Raw genomic sequence first — 16291 nt, 5'->3', positions numbered from 1 at the left:
AAAGAAATCTAGGTGTGGCCACAGCTTAACCCTGCTGGCTGGGCCGCATCATAGTCGCTCCTCATGAGGTCATATCAGGACCTGTCCTGGCAGGCCTGGGAGGGACTCAAGGCTCTGGCTTAGGTGGGCTATGGAGACTGACATTAGGCTTTTAGAAATCAAAACCTCTAGGATGTGTTGATATCCTTAGGTCTCTGGTTTGAATGTTTGCTGTGCCTCCTGCTTTAAACTCCTCATGTCTACACTCTGTGTGTCACCTTTGCATTCCAACTGATGCGTCCAGGATGATGCCACCACTTAACATAAGAAAAAAAAAAGGTCCTTCTCATTAAGACCTAGGTTCATGCTGCCTTTCTGACATTACTGTAGCCATTTCTTTTTATACCTGTAGCCAGCCGTCTTACATTATTACAGAAGGCCTTTCTCATACCCGGCTAACCATTAACTGCATATCTCATTAAGCTTTATGTTTTGGTGTTCGTGGAAACTCCCCCAACCCTAGCCCTTTTTTAGGGCCAATCTAACTACTAAGGTCAGTTAGAATAGCTTTGTACAGTTAGCAACAATAACCCAACTGCCTGGCAAGACTTCCTGCACTTGTGTAAGAGCTCTTATGGTTGCTGTGAGGTTCTATGGTTTTTGCCTTTTATAAGCAACTCTTGGGAAACAGGGTTGCAGTCTAAACTTCTGAGTCTGACCTGCGCCCCTGACCACTCAGTCCCAGGGCATATGTTCAATAAACTATCCCTGCTTGACTGAGATGGCTGAGTGGTTTGTGGGGTGATTCCTGGACCCCAACTCTGCTCATGAAATATAATAGGGCAGCTTATTACCACCTGTGAGGATGACAGAAAGAGGCCTTTCTCATAATTTCCAAGGTTTTGGATTCCCATCAAAAACAAGGGAGGGGCCTTAGGGGATAGACAAGTGGTTAGAACACCTGCCCTGCAAAGTGTGAGGGCCTGAGTTGGAAAGCATGTGGACACTGAGCACACACTTGCAATATCAGAGCTCCTAGGAAGCAGGGAAAGCATTAGAGACAGGAAAATGTCTGGGAGCTTGTGTGCCAGGTACCTTGGCATATGTAGTATCAAACCACACACCTAGTTTCAAACAAAGTAGAAGGTAAAGTCTGACAAAAATGTCCTCTAACCACCACACACATGGTGGGACATATCCATGACCATGTACTTACAAGCTTGTTCCGTTCTCTCTCTCCCCTCTCTCCTTCCCTCCCTTTCTCTACCCACCTCTTTCTCTCTCCTTTCTCTCACCCCCCCAAGACACACCCCTTCCCCGTCATTACACACAGAGGTTGGCATGATGTATAGAAAACCAAGTCCATACTGTGTACAGGGTCACTTTACACTCTAAGGTCCAATATGGAGCATCCACTTGTGAGGACCAAAGCTCTGTGGACACCGTGAACAGATTAGCTGTGCTGCTGACACACAGGAAACAGACTCTGAACCACAGTCAGGTCGCAGAACCCATGCTGCTGTGTTATTCCTGAGCACCCAGTGTACCCGGAAGTTAACTATTGATCGCTGATTGGCTCAAACCCTGAAAGGGCCTCTACTTTTCAGAGTGCTGTGGGCAGTGCATTGCGTAGCTCTTTCCTTTTGAAGACTCTTTTCTGGGGTTTTGAATCCTCTCTTGAGGAACCTCATATCTGCAGACAGTACGACTAGGAGGAAAGATCCACCTATGTGGACCTCATTGCCAGGCCTGAGAGCAGAAAAGAAAACCTGCCACCACTGGTCATTGTGCCTCAGCTTCTGACATTGCAATTGAGATCAGGTGCCCTGGAGCCCTCCCTAGCCTGAGTCAGTGATCTCAAGTTCAAGTCCCTGTTTCCTAGTTTGTAGTATCAATCACAGGACGGTTTCAGGCCAGGGGAGCTGTGAACATCATGTAGGCCTTGCTGTCTGCATTTGAGGGGGACTGTTTATTACAGGACTAGGGGAGAGCTGGAATCCAAACTCCCGTCTCCCTTGAGGCCAAGGGATACTGATATTTAGCTAACTCCAGGCTCTCTGATCTTACATAGGCAGAGACCCTGTGATGCAACTCATGCCACATCTCCAGGAATTCACAGGGTTACCGAGTTTGCCTCTGTGGAAGAGGGTCAAGCTGATGCTATCTAATGTTCTCTCTGGTCCTTCTGATCATGCTGCTGGGTCCAGAAGAACCCAAAGTCCACACCCAGCTTCTACGCTTCCCCACTTCAGGTACCTGAAACTTGGTCCCTTCAAAGGCACTTTTAATGATCAGGTGGTTTGGGGTGTGAAGTTATTCTTCCTGGGGCTTTTGACACCACAGGAACAATTTTCCTATGTAAAGAAGAGGCATGCAAACTTTATATGTCCCAGTAGAGGGGAATGGCAGGGCCAAAAAGTGGGAGGGGATGGGTTCGGGAGTGGGGGGGCGGTATGGGGGACTTTTGGGTTAGCATTGGAAATGTAAATGAGGAAAATACCTAACATAAAAATATTAAAAACGAAAGAAGAAAAGAGATAAAATTAAAAAAAAAAGAAGAGGCAGGAAAATCTCCGAGGTCATCTTTCACAAACATCTATTTTATTCTCAGAGGAGGAGTCTGATTATGAGCTTGGGCAGGCAGAGGGGCTGTCTCTATCAGCTTTGGACATGCTTTAAGCCACTTCTCTGAATGGTGATCCCAGAGCCCATCTGGGATTTCATCATTTGCTTTCTTGCCCCCTGGCTGGACTGGGGGCTCTGAGTGAAGCACGCTGAACCCAGAACATGATGCCTTTCCACAAGGTTCCCTTTTTCAGGTCCGTGTCTATACACGGGTCCTTTCCAATACTATAACTGTAGAATCGTAGCATCCGGCATCCTCTGGTGATCTTCTAAAATGCAAAGCACACGTGAGAGGGACTCTGAGAACCTCAGCTGCACAGGGCATCTCTCCAGCTGTGGTTACCCTGTTTCACACTGCTCCCCCAAGTTGCCTCCTCCTGTCTCAACCTCTTCCCCCCATCTCCTAGCTCCCATCACATACCATCCTCTCCTCCCTCAGCATCTCCTCCTCTTCCTTCTCCCACTTCCTCCCCCTAGCATGGTCAGTTCCCCTCCTTGTTCAACATGCAGGATACACGCAGGAGATACCTTCTGGGATGCTAGGTCTGTTGGCAGGTTCGATTTACCCATCATCCCACGGTGTCTACACCTAGCTTCCCCATGCTTTGCACCATATACATAAGTATCATCTGCCAGTTGACACAGACATGAGTAACATAGATACATTCAAATGCAGAAATGTACCTGGGCCGTGCCGGATGCTTGTTCTCCTGACACCCTTCCTGTGTCTTATTTTTTGGGGGAGACTCTGTTCTGCCCCAGGTGAGATGTCTCTTTGGATGGGATACAGCAACAGAGCTTCCTCATCGCATTTCCTATCATCCTCGTCCAGCCCTTGATGCCTCTGGGCCAGCCCCTGCTGTGGACAGGCTTATCTGCTGCTGAGGCTCTGGTGTGGCCTTGTGTGCTCTCTTCGCTGCTGTTTGGCTGGACTGTGCAAAACATTGAGCAAATGCAGGGTACACTCCTAGTACGGGTGCGTGTGTGGTCCATTGTGGGTGCCGTGTGGCGTGGCCTGCCGAGAACACTGGGCCAACTGACTCTTCTGTCTCTTTTCTTACTAGTACTCTTGCCACAGACAGACACTTGCCTATTGGCGGATGACCAGGGACATGTGGGTTCATTCTCTCTCCTGCGAAGTCCGAGACGGGTAGTAGCAGTATCAACAAGGGAAGGGAATGGGGTCACCGATGGGTTCACGGGCCTAGCCCGGGTTGGCCTGTCACATTCCTTAAGAATCTGTTTTTTCAGTAGACAATAAGACGCCATGGTTTGGTTGAATTTTCTCTGACGTAACGAATCTTCAATATCTTGAGCTTGGAACCCGATATGTCCCATTGCTTTTACAATTGCAGGGTCTGGCTTGAGGGGGGTCTGTTCTTCACAAGGATCTGGGAACACCCCTGAGCCTTCTGTGACCCAGGGATGCACCATAACCTCAGCAACAGTGGGCCTGAGTTTGGGGTTGGCCGTCATTAAAAGACTAAGCAGGTCTTGGAGCTCTGCTGACAGTCTAGAGGGAATAGAATACTTTCCTGCAAGAATTCGCTTTACCAGCTTTTTTATGCTGCAAGCATCAAACGGGATCTTTCCAGTTACCATAAAATACAGCACAACTCCAAGAGTCCATACATCGATCTTGGGCCCATCATAGGGTGTGCTAAGGAGCACCTCAGGAGCACTAAATGGGTAAGTCCCACAGAATAAGTTGAGTTTTTGCCCTGGCTTCACTTTGGTGCCGAGTCCAAAATCAATGATCTTCACTTTCCCATCTTTTTCAACCATGATATTGTCCGGTTTCAGGTCCCTGTGAACTATACCCTGGTTGTGGCAGTAGTTCATAGCACTTAAGAGCTGCTTGAATAATGCGCGTGCTTCATGCTCCTGCAGGTAGCCAGCTTTTCGGATGTGTTGGTAAAGTGATTTACCCTTGCACAACTCCATAATGAGGTATACTTTCTTCTTGGTCTCAATGACTTGAAGGAGAGAGATGATATTCGGATGATCGGCCATCATCAGTAACTCTACCTCAGAAATGACACGGTTGCACCAATACTCCCTCTTTCGAATCGTTTTGACAGCCACGTGAGTGCCTGTGAGGCGGTGCTGGGCCAGCTTCACTGTGGCACAGCCTCCATGGCCGATAGTCTCTAGCATCACATATTGAGCATGCAAACCATCCATGTCAGCCAAAGGGGACTTGGATCTGAGCTTTTCTGACTTCTGTTGACTCCCAGGGCCCATTTGAGGTAACCAAGTATAAATGCTACCTAAGGGGTTTGGGGGGAAGAAAGAAAGGGAAGAAAGAAAGCAAAGATAAAAATTAAAATAGTGAAAAATAAGCAAAACAGACAACTAAAACCCAATAAAAATATAACAACAGCAGGAACCCAGAAAAGCAAAACCACACACAAAGCCAAGAAAATCCAAATTAAACAACCTAGCTGCAAGTCACTAGAAGAGAGGGGCACAGCTGTGCAACACTAAGAAGAAATATTACTAAGTGGTGTGTAAGAATAAAAATGTACAAGGAGGCGGGCATGGTAGCGCACACCTTTAATACCAGCACTTGGGAGGCAGAGGTAGGGGGATTTCTGAGTTTGGGACCAGCCTGGTCTAGAGAGTAAGTTTCAGTACAGCCAGGGCTATACAGAGAAACCCTGTCTCCAAAAACAAAACAAAACATAACAAAATGTACAAGGAAATGTATAAATGATCAATATAACAAACTCATCAAAACTTCTAGAATACACAAAGAATTAAAAAAGTAAAAAAAATAATGGAGAAAAGAACCCAATGGATAATTGGGAATAATTGGGATAGGGATCTGAAGAGGGTTTTCTCAGAAGATGTGGAATCGCCTGAAAAATGTATATATATATGGCCATGAGGGATATGAAAACTAATACTAGTTTGAGATTTTATCTTATTCTAATCAGATGGCAAAGGCACCAATGCTGGTGTGTGTGGATGTGGGGGATGGCAACCCTCATGTAAGTTGTCCATGGGAGGATATGAGCTGGTGTGGCCACTGTATTTATCAGTACAACTCTCCTGTCTCAGAGAAATGACCTTTATTAGTAACTCTCATATCTCAGAGAAATTTCCTTGTGCCATGATACAGAAACTCACAACTGGTCAAAGACTAGAGAGTAAATGTTAACTAAGTGCTCAAAAACCGGGGTGTCTACATTGTACCCTCTTCTGTTTTCCTTTCTCCCTCCTCCCTCCTTCCTTCCCTCCCTCCAGGGTTCAGGGACTATCACAGCAAAAGGGAATAGAGAGATTGTAAGAACCAGGGATTGGGAAGGACCTGAGCAAAATATTATCTCCTTGACATGACAAGACCAGTGTATTCATGAATTCACAGCAGCAGTGGCCTCCAGCATGAAATCTGCCCAAAATCAAGCATTGCACCCTGACTAACCCATCCCGGGAACATTGACAGTTGATGACATCCAGAAAAGACAGTCATTCCTCCTTAAGGATGTAGCTCCTGGTAGATCAACCACACTCCAGTGGATGCCCCCACACTCATGAACATATGACAGCAGGTTAGTAAACAAGTACATGAATTTTGTGGGTTGTGGGAGTGACTGTGGGGAGGGATCTGGGATGAGTGAGGGAAGGGCATGGCGTAACTAGGATCCAGATACATTTTATGGATGTCTGAAATTATCAATAAATATTATAACTTTTAAAAATCATAAAAAAGCTGGGCAGTGGTGGCAAACACCTTTGATCCCAGCCTTGAGAGGCAGAGGCAGCCAGATTTCTGAGTTTGAGACTATCCTGTCCTACAGAGTGAGTTCCAGAACAGCCAGGGCTACACAGAGAAACCCTGTCTCAAAAAAACAAAACAAGGGGCGGCGCCATCTTCGGCTCCAGACAGCTGGCCACCTTCCTGGTGAGAGCACAGGGGTCTGCCCGGCCTGAGAGGTTTGTGTCACAGGCGCCGGCGGGAGCCTTCTTGGCTCCGGGACTCCGCAGAGGGCAGGCTGCACGGGTGACCGTGTGGAATACAGAGGCCAGCCGTTTCTGGGACGGATGAGAGTCGCAGAGCTTCTGGGGCGACGCCATCTTCGGCTCCAGACAGCCGGCCACCTTCCTGGTGAGAGCACAGGGGTCTGCCCGGCCTGAGAGGTTTGTGTCACAGGCGCCGGCGGGAGACTTCTTGGCTCCGGGACTCCGCAGAGGGCAGGCTGCACGGGTGACCGTGTGGAATACAGAGGCCAGCCGTTTCTGGGACGGGCGAGAGTCGCAGAGCTTCTGGGGCGGCGCCATCTTCGGCTCCAGACAACCAGCCACCTTCCTGGCGAGAGCCACAGAGCTTCTGAGGCGGCGCCATCTTCGGCTCCAGACGGCCGGCCACCTTCCTGGCGAGAGCCACAGAGCTTCTGAGGCGGCGACATCTTCGACTCCAGACAACCGGCCACCTTCCTGGCCAAAGCAACACAGCTTCTGGGAAAGATCCTGTTTTGGGCCTTCACCTTCAGCCAGGAGGAGGTCCAAACACCAGATAACTGTACACCTTCCCCGAAAGAGGAGAGCTTGCCTGCAGAGACTGCTCTGACCACTGAAACTCAGAGGAGAGAGCTTGTCTCCCACACCTGCTGATTGAGGGTAACAAAATCAACAGAGGAACAATCTCTTAACAAAGACAACTATAACAACTAACTCCAGGGATTGCCAGATGGAGAAAGGTAAACGTAAGAATCCTACTAACAGAAACCAGGACCACTCACCATCATCAGAACCCAGAACGCCCACTTCGCCCAGTCCAGGACACTCTAACACACCTGAAAAGGTAGACCTGGATTTAAAAGCATATCTCATGATGATGGTAGAGGACATAAAGAAGGAATTCAATAACTCACTTAAAGAGATACAGGAGAACACTGCTAAAGAGTTACAAGTCCTTAAAGAAAAACAAAAAAACACAACCAAACAGGTAGAAGTCCTTATAGAAAAACAGGAAAACACATCCAAACAGGTGATGGAAATGAACAAAACCATACTAGACCTAAAAAGGGAAGTAGACACAATAAAGAAAACCCAAAGTGAGGCAACGCTGGAGATAGAAACCCTAGGAAAGAAATCTGGAACCATAGATGCCAGCATCAGCAACAGAATACAAGAGATGGAAGAGAGAATCTCAGGTGCAGAAGACTCCATAGAGAACATCGGCACAACAATCAAAGAAAATGGAAAATGCAAAAAGATCCTAACTAAAAACATCCAGAAAATCCAGGACACAATGAGAAGACCAAACCTACGGATAATAGGAGTGGATGAGAATGAAGATTTTCAACTCAAAGGACCAGCAAACATCTTCAACAAAATTATTGAAGAAAACTTCCCAAATCTAAAGAAAGAGATGCCCATGAACATACAAGAAGCCTACAGAAATCCAAATAGACTGGACCAGAAAAGAAATTCCTCCCGACACATAATAATCAGAACATCAAATGCACTAAATAAAGATAGAATACTAAAAGCAGTAAGGGAAAAATGTCAAGTAACATATAAAGGCAAGCCTATCAGAATTACACCAGATTTTTCACCAGAGACTATGAAAGCCAGAAGAGCCTGGACAGATGTTATACAGACACTAAGAGAACACAAATGCCAGCCCAGGCTACTATACCCAGCCAAACTCTCAATTACCATAGATGGAGAAACCAAAGTATTCCACGACAAAACTAAATTCACCCATTATCTCTCCACGAATCCAGCCCTTCAAAGGATAATAACAGAAAAAAACCAATAAAAGGACGGGAACCACGCCCTAGAAAAAACAAGAAGATAATCCCTCAACAAACCTAAAAGAAGACAGCCACAAGAATAGAATGCCAACTTTAACAACAAAAATAACAGGAAGCAACAATTACCTTTCCTTAATATCTCTTAATATCAATGGACTCAATTCCCCAATAAAAAGACATAGACTAACAGACTGGCTACACAAACAGGACCCAACATTCTGCTGCTTACAGGAAACCCATCTCAGGGAAAAAGACAGACACTACCTCAGAGTGAAAGGCTGGAAAACAATTTTCCAAGCAAATGGTCTGAAGAAACAGGCTGGAGTAGCCATTCTAATATCGGATAAAATCGACTTCCAACCCAAAGTTATCAAAAAAGACAAGGAGGGACACTTCATAGTCATCAAAGGTAAAATCCTCCAAGAGGAACTCTCAATTCTGAATATCTACGCTCTAAATGCAAGGGCAGCCACATTCATTAAAGACACTTTAGTAAAGCTCAAAGCACACATTGCACCTCACACAATAATAGTGGGAGACTTCAACACACCACTTTCATCAATGGACAGATCGTGGAGACAGAAACTAAACAGGGACACAGTGAAACTAACAGAAGTTATGAAACAAATGGACCTGACAGATATCTACAGAATATTTTATCCTAAAACAAAAGGATATACCTTCTTCTCAGCACCTTACGGGACCTTCTCTAAAACTGACCATATAATTGGTCACAAAACAGGCCTCAACAGATACAAAAATATTGAAATTGTCCCATGTATCCTATCAGACCACCATGGCCTAAGACTGATCTTCAATAACAACATAAATAATGGAAAGCCAACATTCACGTGGAAACTGAACAACACTCTTCTCAATGATACCTTGGTCAAGGAAGGAATAAAGAAAGAAATTAAAGACTTTTTAGAGTTTAATGAAAATGAAGCCACAACGTACCCAAACCTTTGGGACACAATGAAAGCATTTCTAAGAGGGAAACTCATAGCTCTGAGTACCTCCAAAAAGAAACAGGAGAGAGCACATACTAGCAGCTTGACAACACATCTAAAAGCTCTAGAAAAAAAGGAAGCAAATTCACCCAAGAGGAGTAGACGGCAGGAATCAATCAAACTCAGGGGTGAAATTAACCAAGTGGAAACAAGAAGAACTATTCAAAGAATTAACCAAACGAGGAGTTGGTTCTTTGAGAAAATCAACAAGATAGATAAACCCTTAGCTAGACTCACTAGAGGGCACAGGGACAAAATCCTAATCAACAAAATCAGAAATGAAAAGGGAGACATAACAACCAATCCTGAAGAAATCCAAAACACCATCAGATCCTTCTACAAAAGGCTATACTCAACAAAACTGGAAAACCTGGACGAAATGGACAAATTTCTGGAAAGATACCAGGTACCAAACTTGAATCAGGATCAAGTTGACCTTCTAAACAGTCCCATATCCCCTAAAGAAATAGAAGCAGTTATTAATAGTCTCCCAGACAAAAAAAGCCCAGGGCCAGATGGGTTTAGTTCAGAGTTCTATCAGACCTTCAAAGAAGATCTAATTCCAGTTCTGCACAAACTATTTCACAAGATAGAAGTAGAAGGTACTCTACCCAACTCATTTTATGAAGCCACTATTACTCTGATACCTAAACCACACAAAGATCCAACAAAGATAGAGAACTTCAGACCAATTTCTCTTATGAATATCGATGCAAAAATCCTTAATAAAATTCTCGCTAACCGAATCCAAGAACACATTAAAGCAATCATCCATCCTGACCAAGTAGGTTTTATTCCAGGGATGCAGGGATGGTTTAATATACGAAAATCCATCAATGTAATCCATTATATAAACAAACTCAAAGACAAAAACCACATGATCATCTCGTTAGATGCAGAAAAAGCATTTGACAAGATCCAACACCCATTCATGATAAAAGTTTTGGAAAGATCAGGAATTCAAGGCCCATACCTAAACATGATAAAAGCAATCTACAGCAAACCAGTAGCCAACATCAAAGTAAATGGAGAGAAGCTGGAAGCAATCCCACTAAAATCAGGGACTAGACAAGGCTGCCCACTTTCTCCTTACCTCTTCAACATAGTACTTGAAGTCCTAGCCAGAGAAATTCGACAACAAAAGAAGATCAAGGGGATACAAATTGGAAAGGAGGAACTCAAAATATCACTTTTTTAGATGATATGATAGTATATATAAGTGACCCTAAAAATTCCACCAGAGAACTCCTAAACCTGATAAACAGCTTTGGTGAAGTAGCTGGATATAAAATTAACTCAATCAAGTCAATGGCCTTTCTCTACACAAAGAATAAACAGGCTGAGAAAGAAATTAGGGAAACAACACCCTTTTCAATAGTCACAAATAATATAAAATATCTCGGCATGACTCTAACTAAGGAAGTGAAAGATCTGTATGATAAAAACTTCAAGTCTCTGAAGAAAGAAATTAAAGAAGATCTCAGAAGATGGAAAGATCTCCCATGCTCATGGATTGGCAGGATCAACATTGTAAAAATGGCTATCTTGCCAAAAGCAATCTACAGATTCAATGCAATCCCCATCAAAATTCCAACACAATTCTTCAACAAATTAGAAGGAGCAATTTGCAAATTCATCTGGAATAACAAAAAACCTAGGATAGCAAAAACTCTTCTCAAGGATAAAAGAACCTCTGGTGGAATCACCATGCCTGACCTAAAGCTTTACTACAGAGCAGTTGTGATAAAAACTGCATGGTACTGGTATAGAGACAGACAAGTAGACCAATGGAATAGAATTGAAGACCCAGAAATGAACCCACACACCTATGGTCACTTGATCTTCGACAAGGGAGCTAAACCATCCAGTGGAAGAAAGACAGCATTTTCAACAATTGGTGCTGGCACAACTGGTTGTTATCGTGTAGAAGAATGCGAATCAATCCATACTTATCTCCTTGTACTAAGGTCAAATCTAAGTGGATCAAGGAACTCCACATAAAACCAGAGACACTGAAACTTATAGAGGAGAAAGTGGGGAAAAGCCTTGAAGATATGGGCACAGGGGAAAAATTCTTGAACAGAACAGCAATGGCTTGTGCTGTAAGATCGAGAATTGACAAATGGGACCTAATGAAACTCCAAAATTTCTGCAAGGCAAAAGACACCGTCAATAAGACAAAAAGACCACCAACAATTGGGAAAGGATCTTTACCTATCCTAAATCAGATAGGGGACTAATATCCAACATATATAAAGAACTCAAGAAGGTGGACTTCAGAAAATCAAATAACCCCATTAAAAAATGGGGCTCAGAACTGAACAAAGAATTCTCACCTGAGGAATACCGAATGGCAGAGAAGCACCTGAAAAAATGTTCAACATCCTTAATCATCAGGGAAATGCAAATCAAAACAACCCTGAGATTCCACCTCATACCAGTCAGAATGGCTAAGATCAAAAATTCAGGTGACAGCAGATGCTGGCATGGATGTGGAGAAAGAGGAACACTCCTCCATTGTTGGTGGGATTGCAGGCTTGTACAACCACTCTGGAAATCAGTCTGGCGGTTCCTCAGAAAATTCGACATAGTACTACCGGAGGATCCAGCAATACCTCTCCTGGGCATATATCCAGAAGATGCCCCAACTGGTAAGAAGGACACATGCTCCACTATGTTCATAGCAGCCTTATTTATAATAGCCAGAAGCTGGAAAGAACCCTAATGCCCCTCAACAGAGGAATGGATACAGAAAATGTGGTACATCTACACAATGGAGTACTACTCAGCTATTAAAAAGAATGAATTTATGAAATTCCTAGCCATTGGATGGACCTGGAGGGCATCATCCTGAGTGAGGTAACACATTCACAAAGGAACTCACACAATATGTACTTACTGATAAGTGGATATTAGCCCAAAACCTAGGATACCCAAGATATAAGATACAATTTCCTAACACATGAAACTCAAGAAAAATGAAGACTGAAGTGTGGACACTATGCCCCTCCTTAGAAGTGAGAACACAGAGACAAAGTTTGGAGCTGTAATGAAAGGATGGACCATGTAGAGACTGCCATATCCAGGGATCCACCCCATAATCAGCATCCAAATGCTGACACCATTGCATACACTAGCAAGATTTTATCGAAAGGACCCAGATGTAGCTGTCTCTTGTGAGACTATGCCGGGGCCTAGCAAACACAGAAGTGGATGCTCACAGTCAGCTAATGGATGGATCACAGGGCTCCCAATGGAGGAGCTAGAGAAAGTAGCCAAGGAGCTAAAGGGAACTGCAACCCTATAGGTGGAACAACATTATGAACTAACCAGTACCCCGGAGCTCTTGACTCTAGCTGCATATGTATCAAAAGATGGCCTAGTCAGCCATCACTGGAAAGAGAGACCCATTGGATACGCAAACTTTATATGCCCCAGTATAGGGGAATGCCAGGGCCAAAAAGGGGGAGTGGGTGCGTAGGGGAGTGGGGGTGGTTGGCTATGGGGGACTTTTGATATAGCATTGGAAATGTAAATGAGCTAAATACCTAATAAAAAATGGAAAAGAAAAAAAAAGAAAATCTAGAATAACAAAAGTTATTCTAGAAGAAAAAACTGGCACAAAATTCCACCAAATGCTAAACATAATAAAATCAAAGGAGAATTTCAAACAAAATCCTCAATCAACACTGAAAGCCAAAAACCAGCCAAACAAAGAAACCAGAAAATAAAATCCAAAGCGTATAAGGTTAAGACTCAAATAACCACCAGGGGGTGGGACACAGCTTTAGTCCCAGCACTGAGGAAGCAGAAGCACTTGGATTTCGGAGTTAAGGCTAGCCTGGGCTACAGAGCGAGTTCAAGGTCATCCATGGCTACACAGAGAAACCCTGTCTCATGAATAAAAGAGCAACAAAAACAAAACAAAACCCTCCAATATCCACAGACTTGGTAGCTAGTTCACCAAAACACAAGGACCAACTTTCAGTGTTTAAAAACCCTGTGAAAAAACCGTCAACGGAGTAATTTTAATTTCAGATTTTGAAGTGGATCAAAGACCTCAACATAAAACCAGACACACAAGGTCTAATAGGACAGAAAGTGGGGGATAGCCTTGAACTCATCAGCCCAGGAGACAGCTTCCTGAACAGAACACCAAGGGATCAGCCACTAAGATCAACAGTAAGTGGGACCTCATGAAACTGCAAGCTTCGGTAAAGCAAAGGACATTGTCATTAGGACAAAACAGCCTATAGACTGGGAGAGAGTCTTCACTGTCCTACAGCTGATAGAGGGCTGATATCCAAAATATATGAAGAACTCAAGAGGTAGCTAACGTTAAAAAAAAAGAAACCAAAAAATCAACCAAACAATCGAAACCCCACCACCCAAAATTCCAAACAATCCAATCAAAAAATTGGGCATAGAACTAAACAAGTGAATTCACAACAGAGGAATCTTGAATGGCTGAGAAGCACTTAAAGCAATGTTCAACGTACTTAGTCATCAGAGAAATACAAATGAAAATGATTCTGAAATTCCATCTTACACCCATCAGAATGGCTAAGATCTAAAACTCAAGTGATGTCACATGCTGTTGAGGATGTGAAGCAAGGGTAACTCTTCTCAATTGCTGGTGGGAGTACAAACTTGTACAACTACTCTGGAAATCAATTTGGCACTTTCTTAGAAAACCAGGAATAGTTCTACCTCAAAGACGCAGCTCTACCACTCCCAGACATATACCCCAAACAAGAAACTTCCTCAACTATATTCATAGCAGCCTTATTCATGACAGCCAGAAACTTGAAACAACCCAGATGTCCCTCAACTGAAGAATGGATAAAGAAAATGTGGTTCATTTACACAATGGAATACTATTCAGCTATGAAAAACAAAGACATCATGAAATTTGCAGGCCAATGGATGGAACTTGAAAATATCATCCTGAGTGAGGTAACCCAGACCCAGAAAGACAAACATGGTATGTGCTCACTTATAAGTGGATATTAGCTATAAAGTACAGAATCACCACGCTGTAATGAACAGACCCAAAGAAGTTAAATACCAAGGATGACCCAAGAGAGCATGCTTGAATCCCATTCAAAAGGGGAAATCCAATAGAGTTGGATGGAAGGAGGGAACTGAGGGGGAGAGTTGTGGGGGAGGGGAACAGGGGTAGGGATAGGTGTGGGGAGAGCAGGGGGAGGGGCAGAAGAGGGGTGTATGTGGGGGATAAATCTCTGGGATGAGTTGGAGACTTGGCGGGGATGGGGTTGGGGGAGACTCTAGGGAGCCTATGAGAAAATGCTAGCTGAGACTTCTAGCAGCTGGGGTTGGAGAGACTGAAGTGGCCATCTCCTGTAGCCAGGCAGCATTTCCAGTAGGGGGAGGGAGGCACTAACCAACCCAGGTAACCTTCAACCCAAAATTTGTCTCACCTATAAGCTGTTCAGGGATAAAGATGGAGCAGAGATTGAGGGAACGGCCAACCAATGACAGGCCAAACTTGAGACCCACCCCATGGGAGAGACCACTGTTAACGATGCTCTATGACTTGCAGACAGGACCTAACTGTCTTCTGAGAGGCTTCACCTAGCAGCTGATGGAAACAGATGCAGAGATCCAGAGTCAAACACTAGGTGGAGCTTGGGGAGTCTTGTGGAAGAGTGGGGATAGAACTGAGCAAGCCAGAGGGGTCAAGGACACCACAAGAAGACCTACAGAGTCAACTAACTTGGGCACATGGAAGTCACAGAGACTGAACCAGCAACTAAAGAACATGCAGGGGTGGGCCTAGTCCCCCTACGTATTTGTAGTAGATGTACATCTTAGTCTTCATTTGGGTCTCCTACCAACTGGAGCAGAGGCTGTCTCTGACTTTGTTACCTGCCTTTGGATCCCTTTTCCCTTAGCTGGGCAGTCTTTTCTGGCCTCAGTGGGAGAGGATAGGCTTAGTCCTGCTAGGACTAGATGTCCCAGGGCATGGTGGCACCTAAGGAGTCAGCCTCCCTTTCTCTGAGAAGGGGAGGGAATTAGAGGAGGAGGGGCATGTGAGGTGGAACTAGGAGAAGAGGAGGGAAGGGGGCTATGATTGGAATGTAAAGTGAATAAATAATAATAAAAAAATCTTAAAAAAATAAAGTAGATGGTTTACCTTAGAAACAATGGCCAAGCTGACTGACGGCCTCAACACAACAGATGTTCTCACACCTGCTACACGTGCACCTACACACACTCTTGTGTGCTCACACACACACACTCTCACACACTCGGTCACAAACACACAGGTGCACTTAGAGTCACCCACGGGTATACCTACACACACACACCCACACACAACACAAAGTTACTCACACGCAAGTAAACTTAAAACTCAACTCACAAACACAAGCAACGCTCCTCCCAAACACACACTGATCTAGACACACACACACACACACACACACACACACACACAAGCTCACACACAAACCAATCAAACACAAAATCCACACACAGCTCACTAGATACAACGAAATCGCAAAGGGCACCACCAACTCCACCAAACTCCACCAACTCCACCAACTCCTCTCAACACACTCAAAGAAATCTAGGTGTGGCCACAGCTTAACCCTGCTGGCTGGGCCGCATCATAGTCGCTCCTCATGAGGTCATATCAGGACCTGTCCTGGCAGGCCTGGGAGGGACTCAAGGCTCTGGCTTAGGTGGGCTATGGAGACTGACATTAGGCTTTTAGAAATCAAAACCTCTAGGATGTGTTGATGTCCTTAGGTCTCTGGTTTGAATGTTTGCTGTGCCTCCTGCTTTAAACTCCTCATGTCTACACTCTGTGTGTCACCTTTGCATTCCAACTGATGCGTCCAGGATGATGCCACCGCTTAACATAAAAAAAAAAAAAAAGGTCCTTCT

The 16291-nt window shown here is 44.5% G+C and overlaps 1 protein-coding gene across 2 annotated transcripts; it reads right to left on the bottom strand.

The window, feature by feature from the left end:
- Positions 1–2558: 2558 nt before the first annotated feature.
- On the bottom strand, positions 2559–15948 carry Smok3a (sperm motility kinase 3A). Of its 2 annotated transcripts, NM_001126045.1 has the most exons (3): positions 15537–15795; positions 3289–4874; positions 2559–2873 (listed from the first exon to the last, which is right to left on the bottom strand). In NM_001126045.1, the coding sequence occupies exon 2, from the start codon at positions 4846–4848 to the stop codon at positions 3334–3336; it is 1515 nt and encodes a 504-aa protein (NP_001119517.1). In that variant the 5' UTR covers positions 4849–4874; positions 15537–15795; the 3' UTR covers positions 2559–2873; positions 3289–3333. The 2 variants fall into 2 exon arrangements, with proteins under 2 accessions (NP_001119517.1, NP_001162073.1); NM_001168602.1 differs by having other exon boundaries at positions 2564–4874; positions 15537–15948.
- Positions 15949–16291: the final 343 nt, after the last annotated feature.

This window comes from Mus musculus, chromosome 5 (assembly GCF_000001635.26).
Source record: "Mus musculus strain C57BL/6J chromosome 5, GRCm38.p6 C57BL/6J".
NCBI lineage: Eukaryota > Metazoa > Chordata > Mammalia > Rodentia > Muridae > Mus > Mus musculus.
The sequence above is the reverse complement of the archived record's forward strand: the minus strand, read 5'-3'. Positions and strand labels throughout refer to the sequence as shown.

What these genes read in the sequence shown, in the direction of transcription:
- Smok3a (NM_001168602.1), bottom strand. Translation starts at nt 4,848, where the DNA reads ATGGGCCCTGGGAGTCAACAGAAGTCAGAAAAGCTCAGATCCAAGTCC.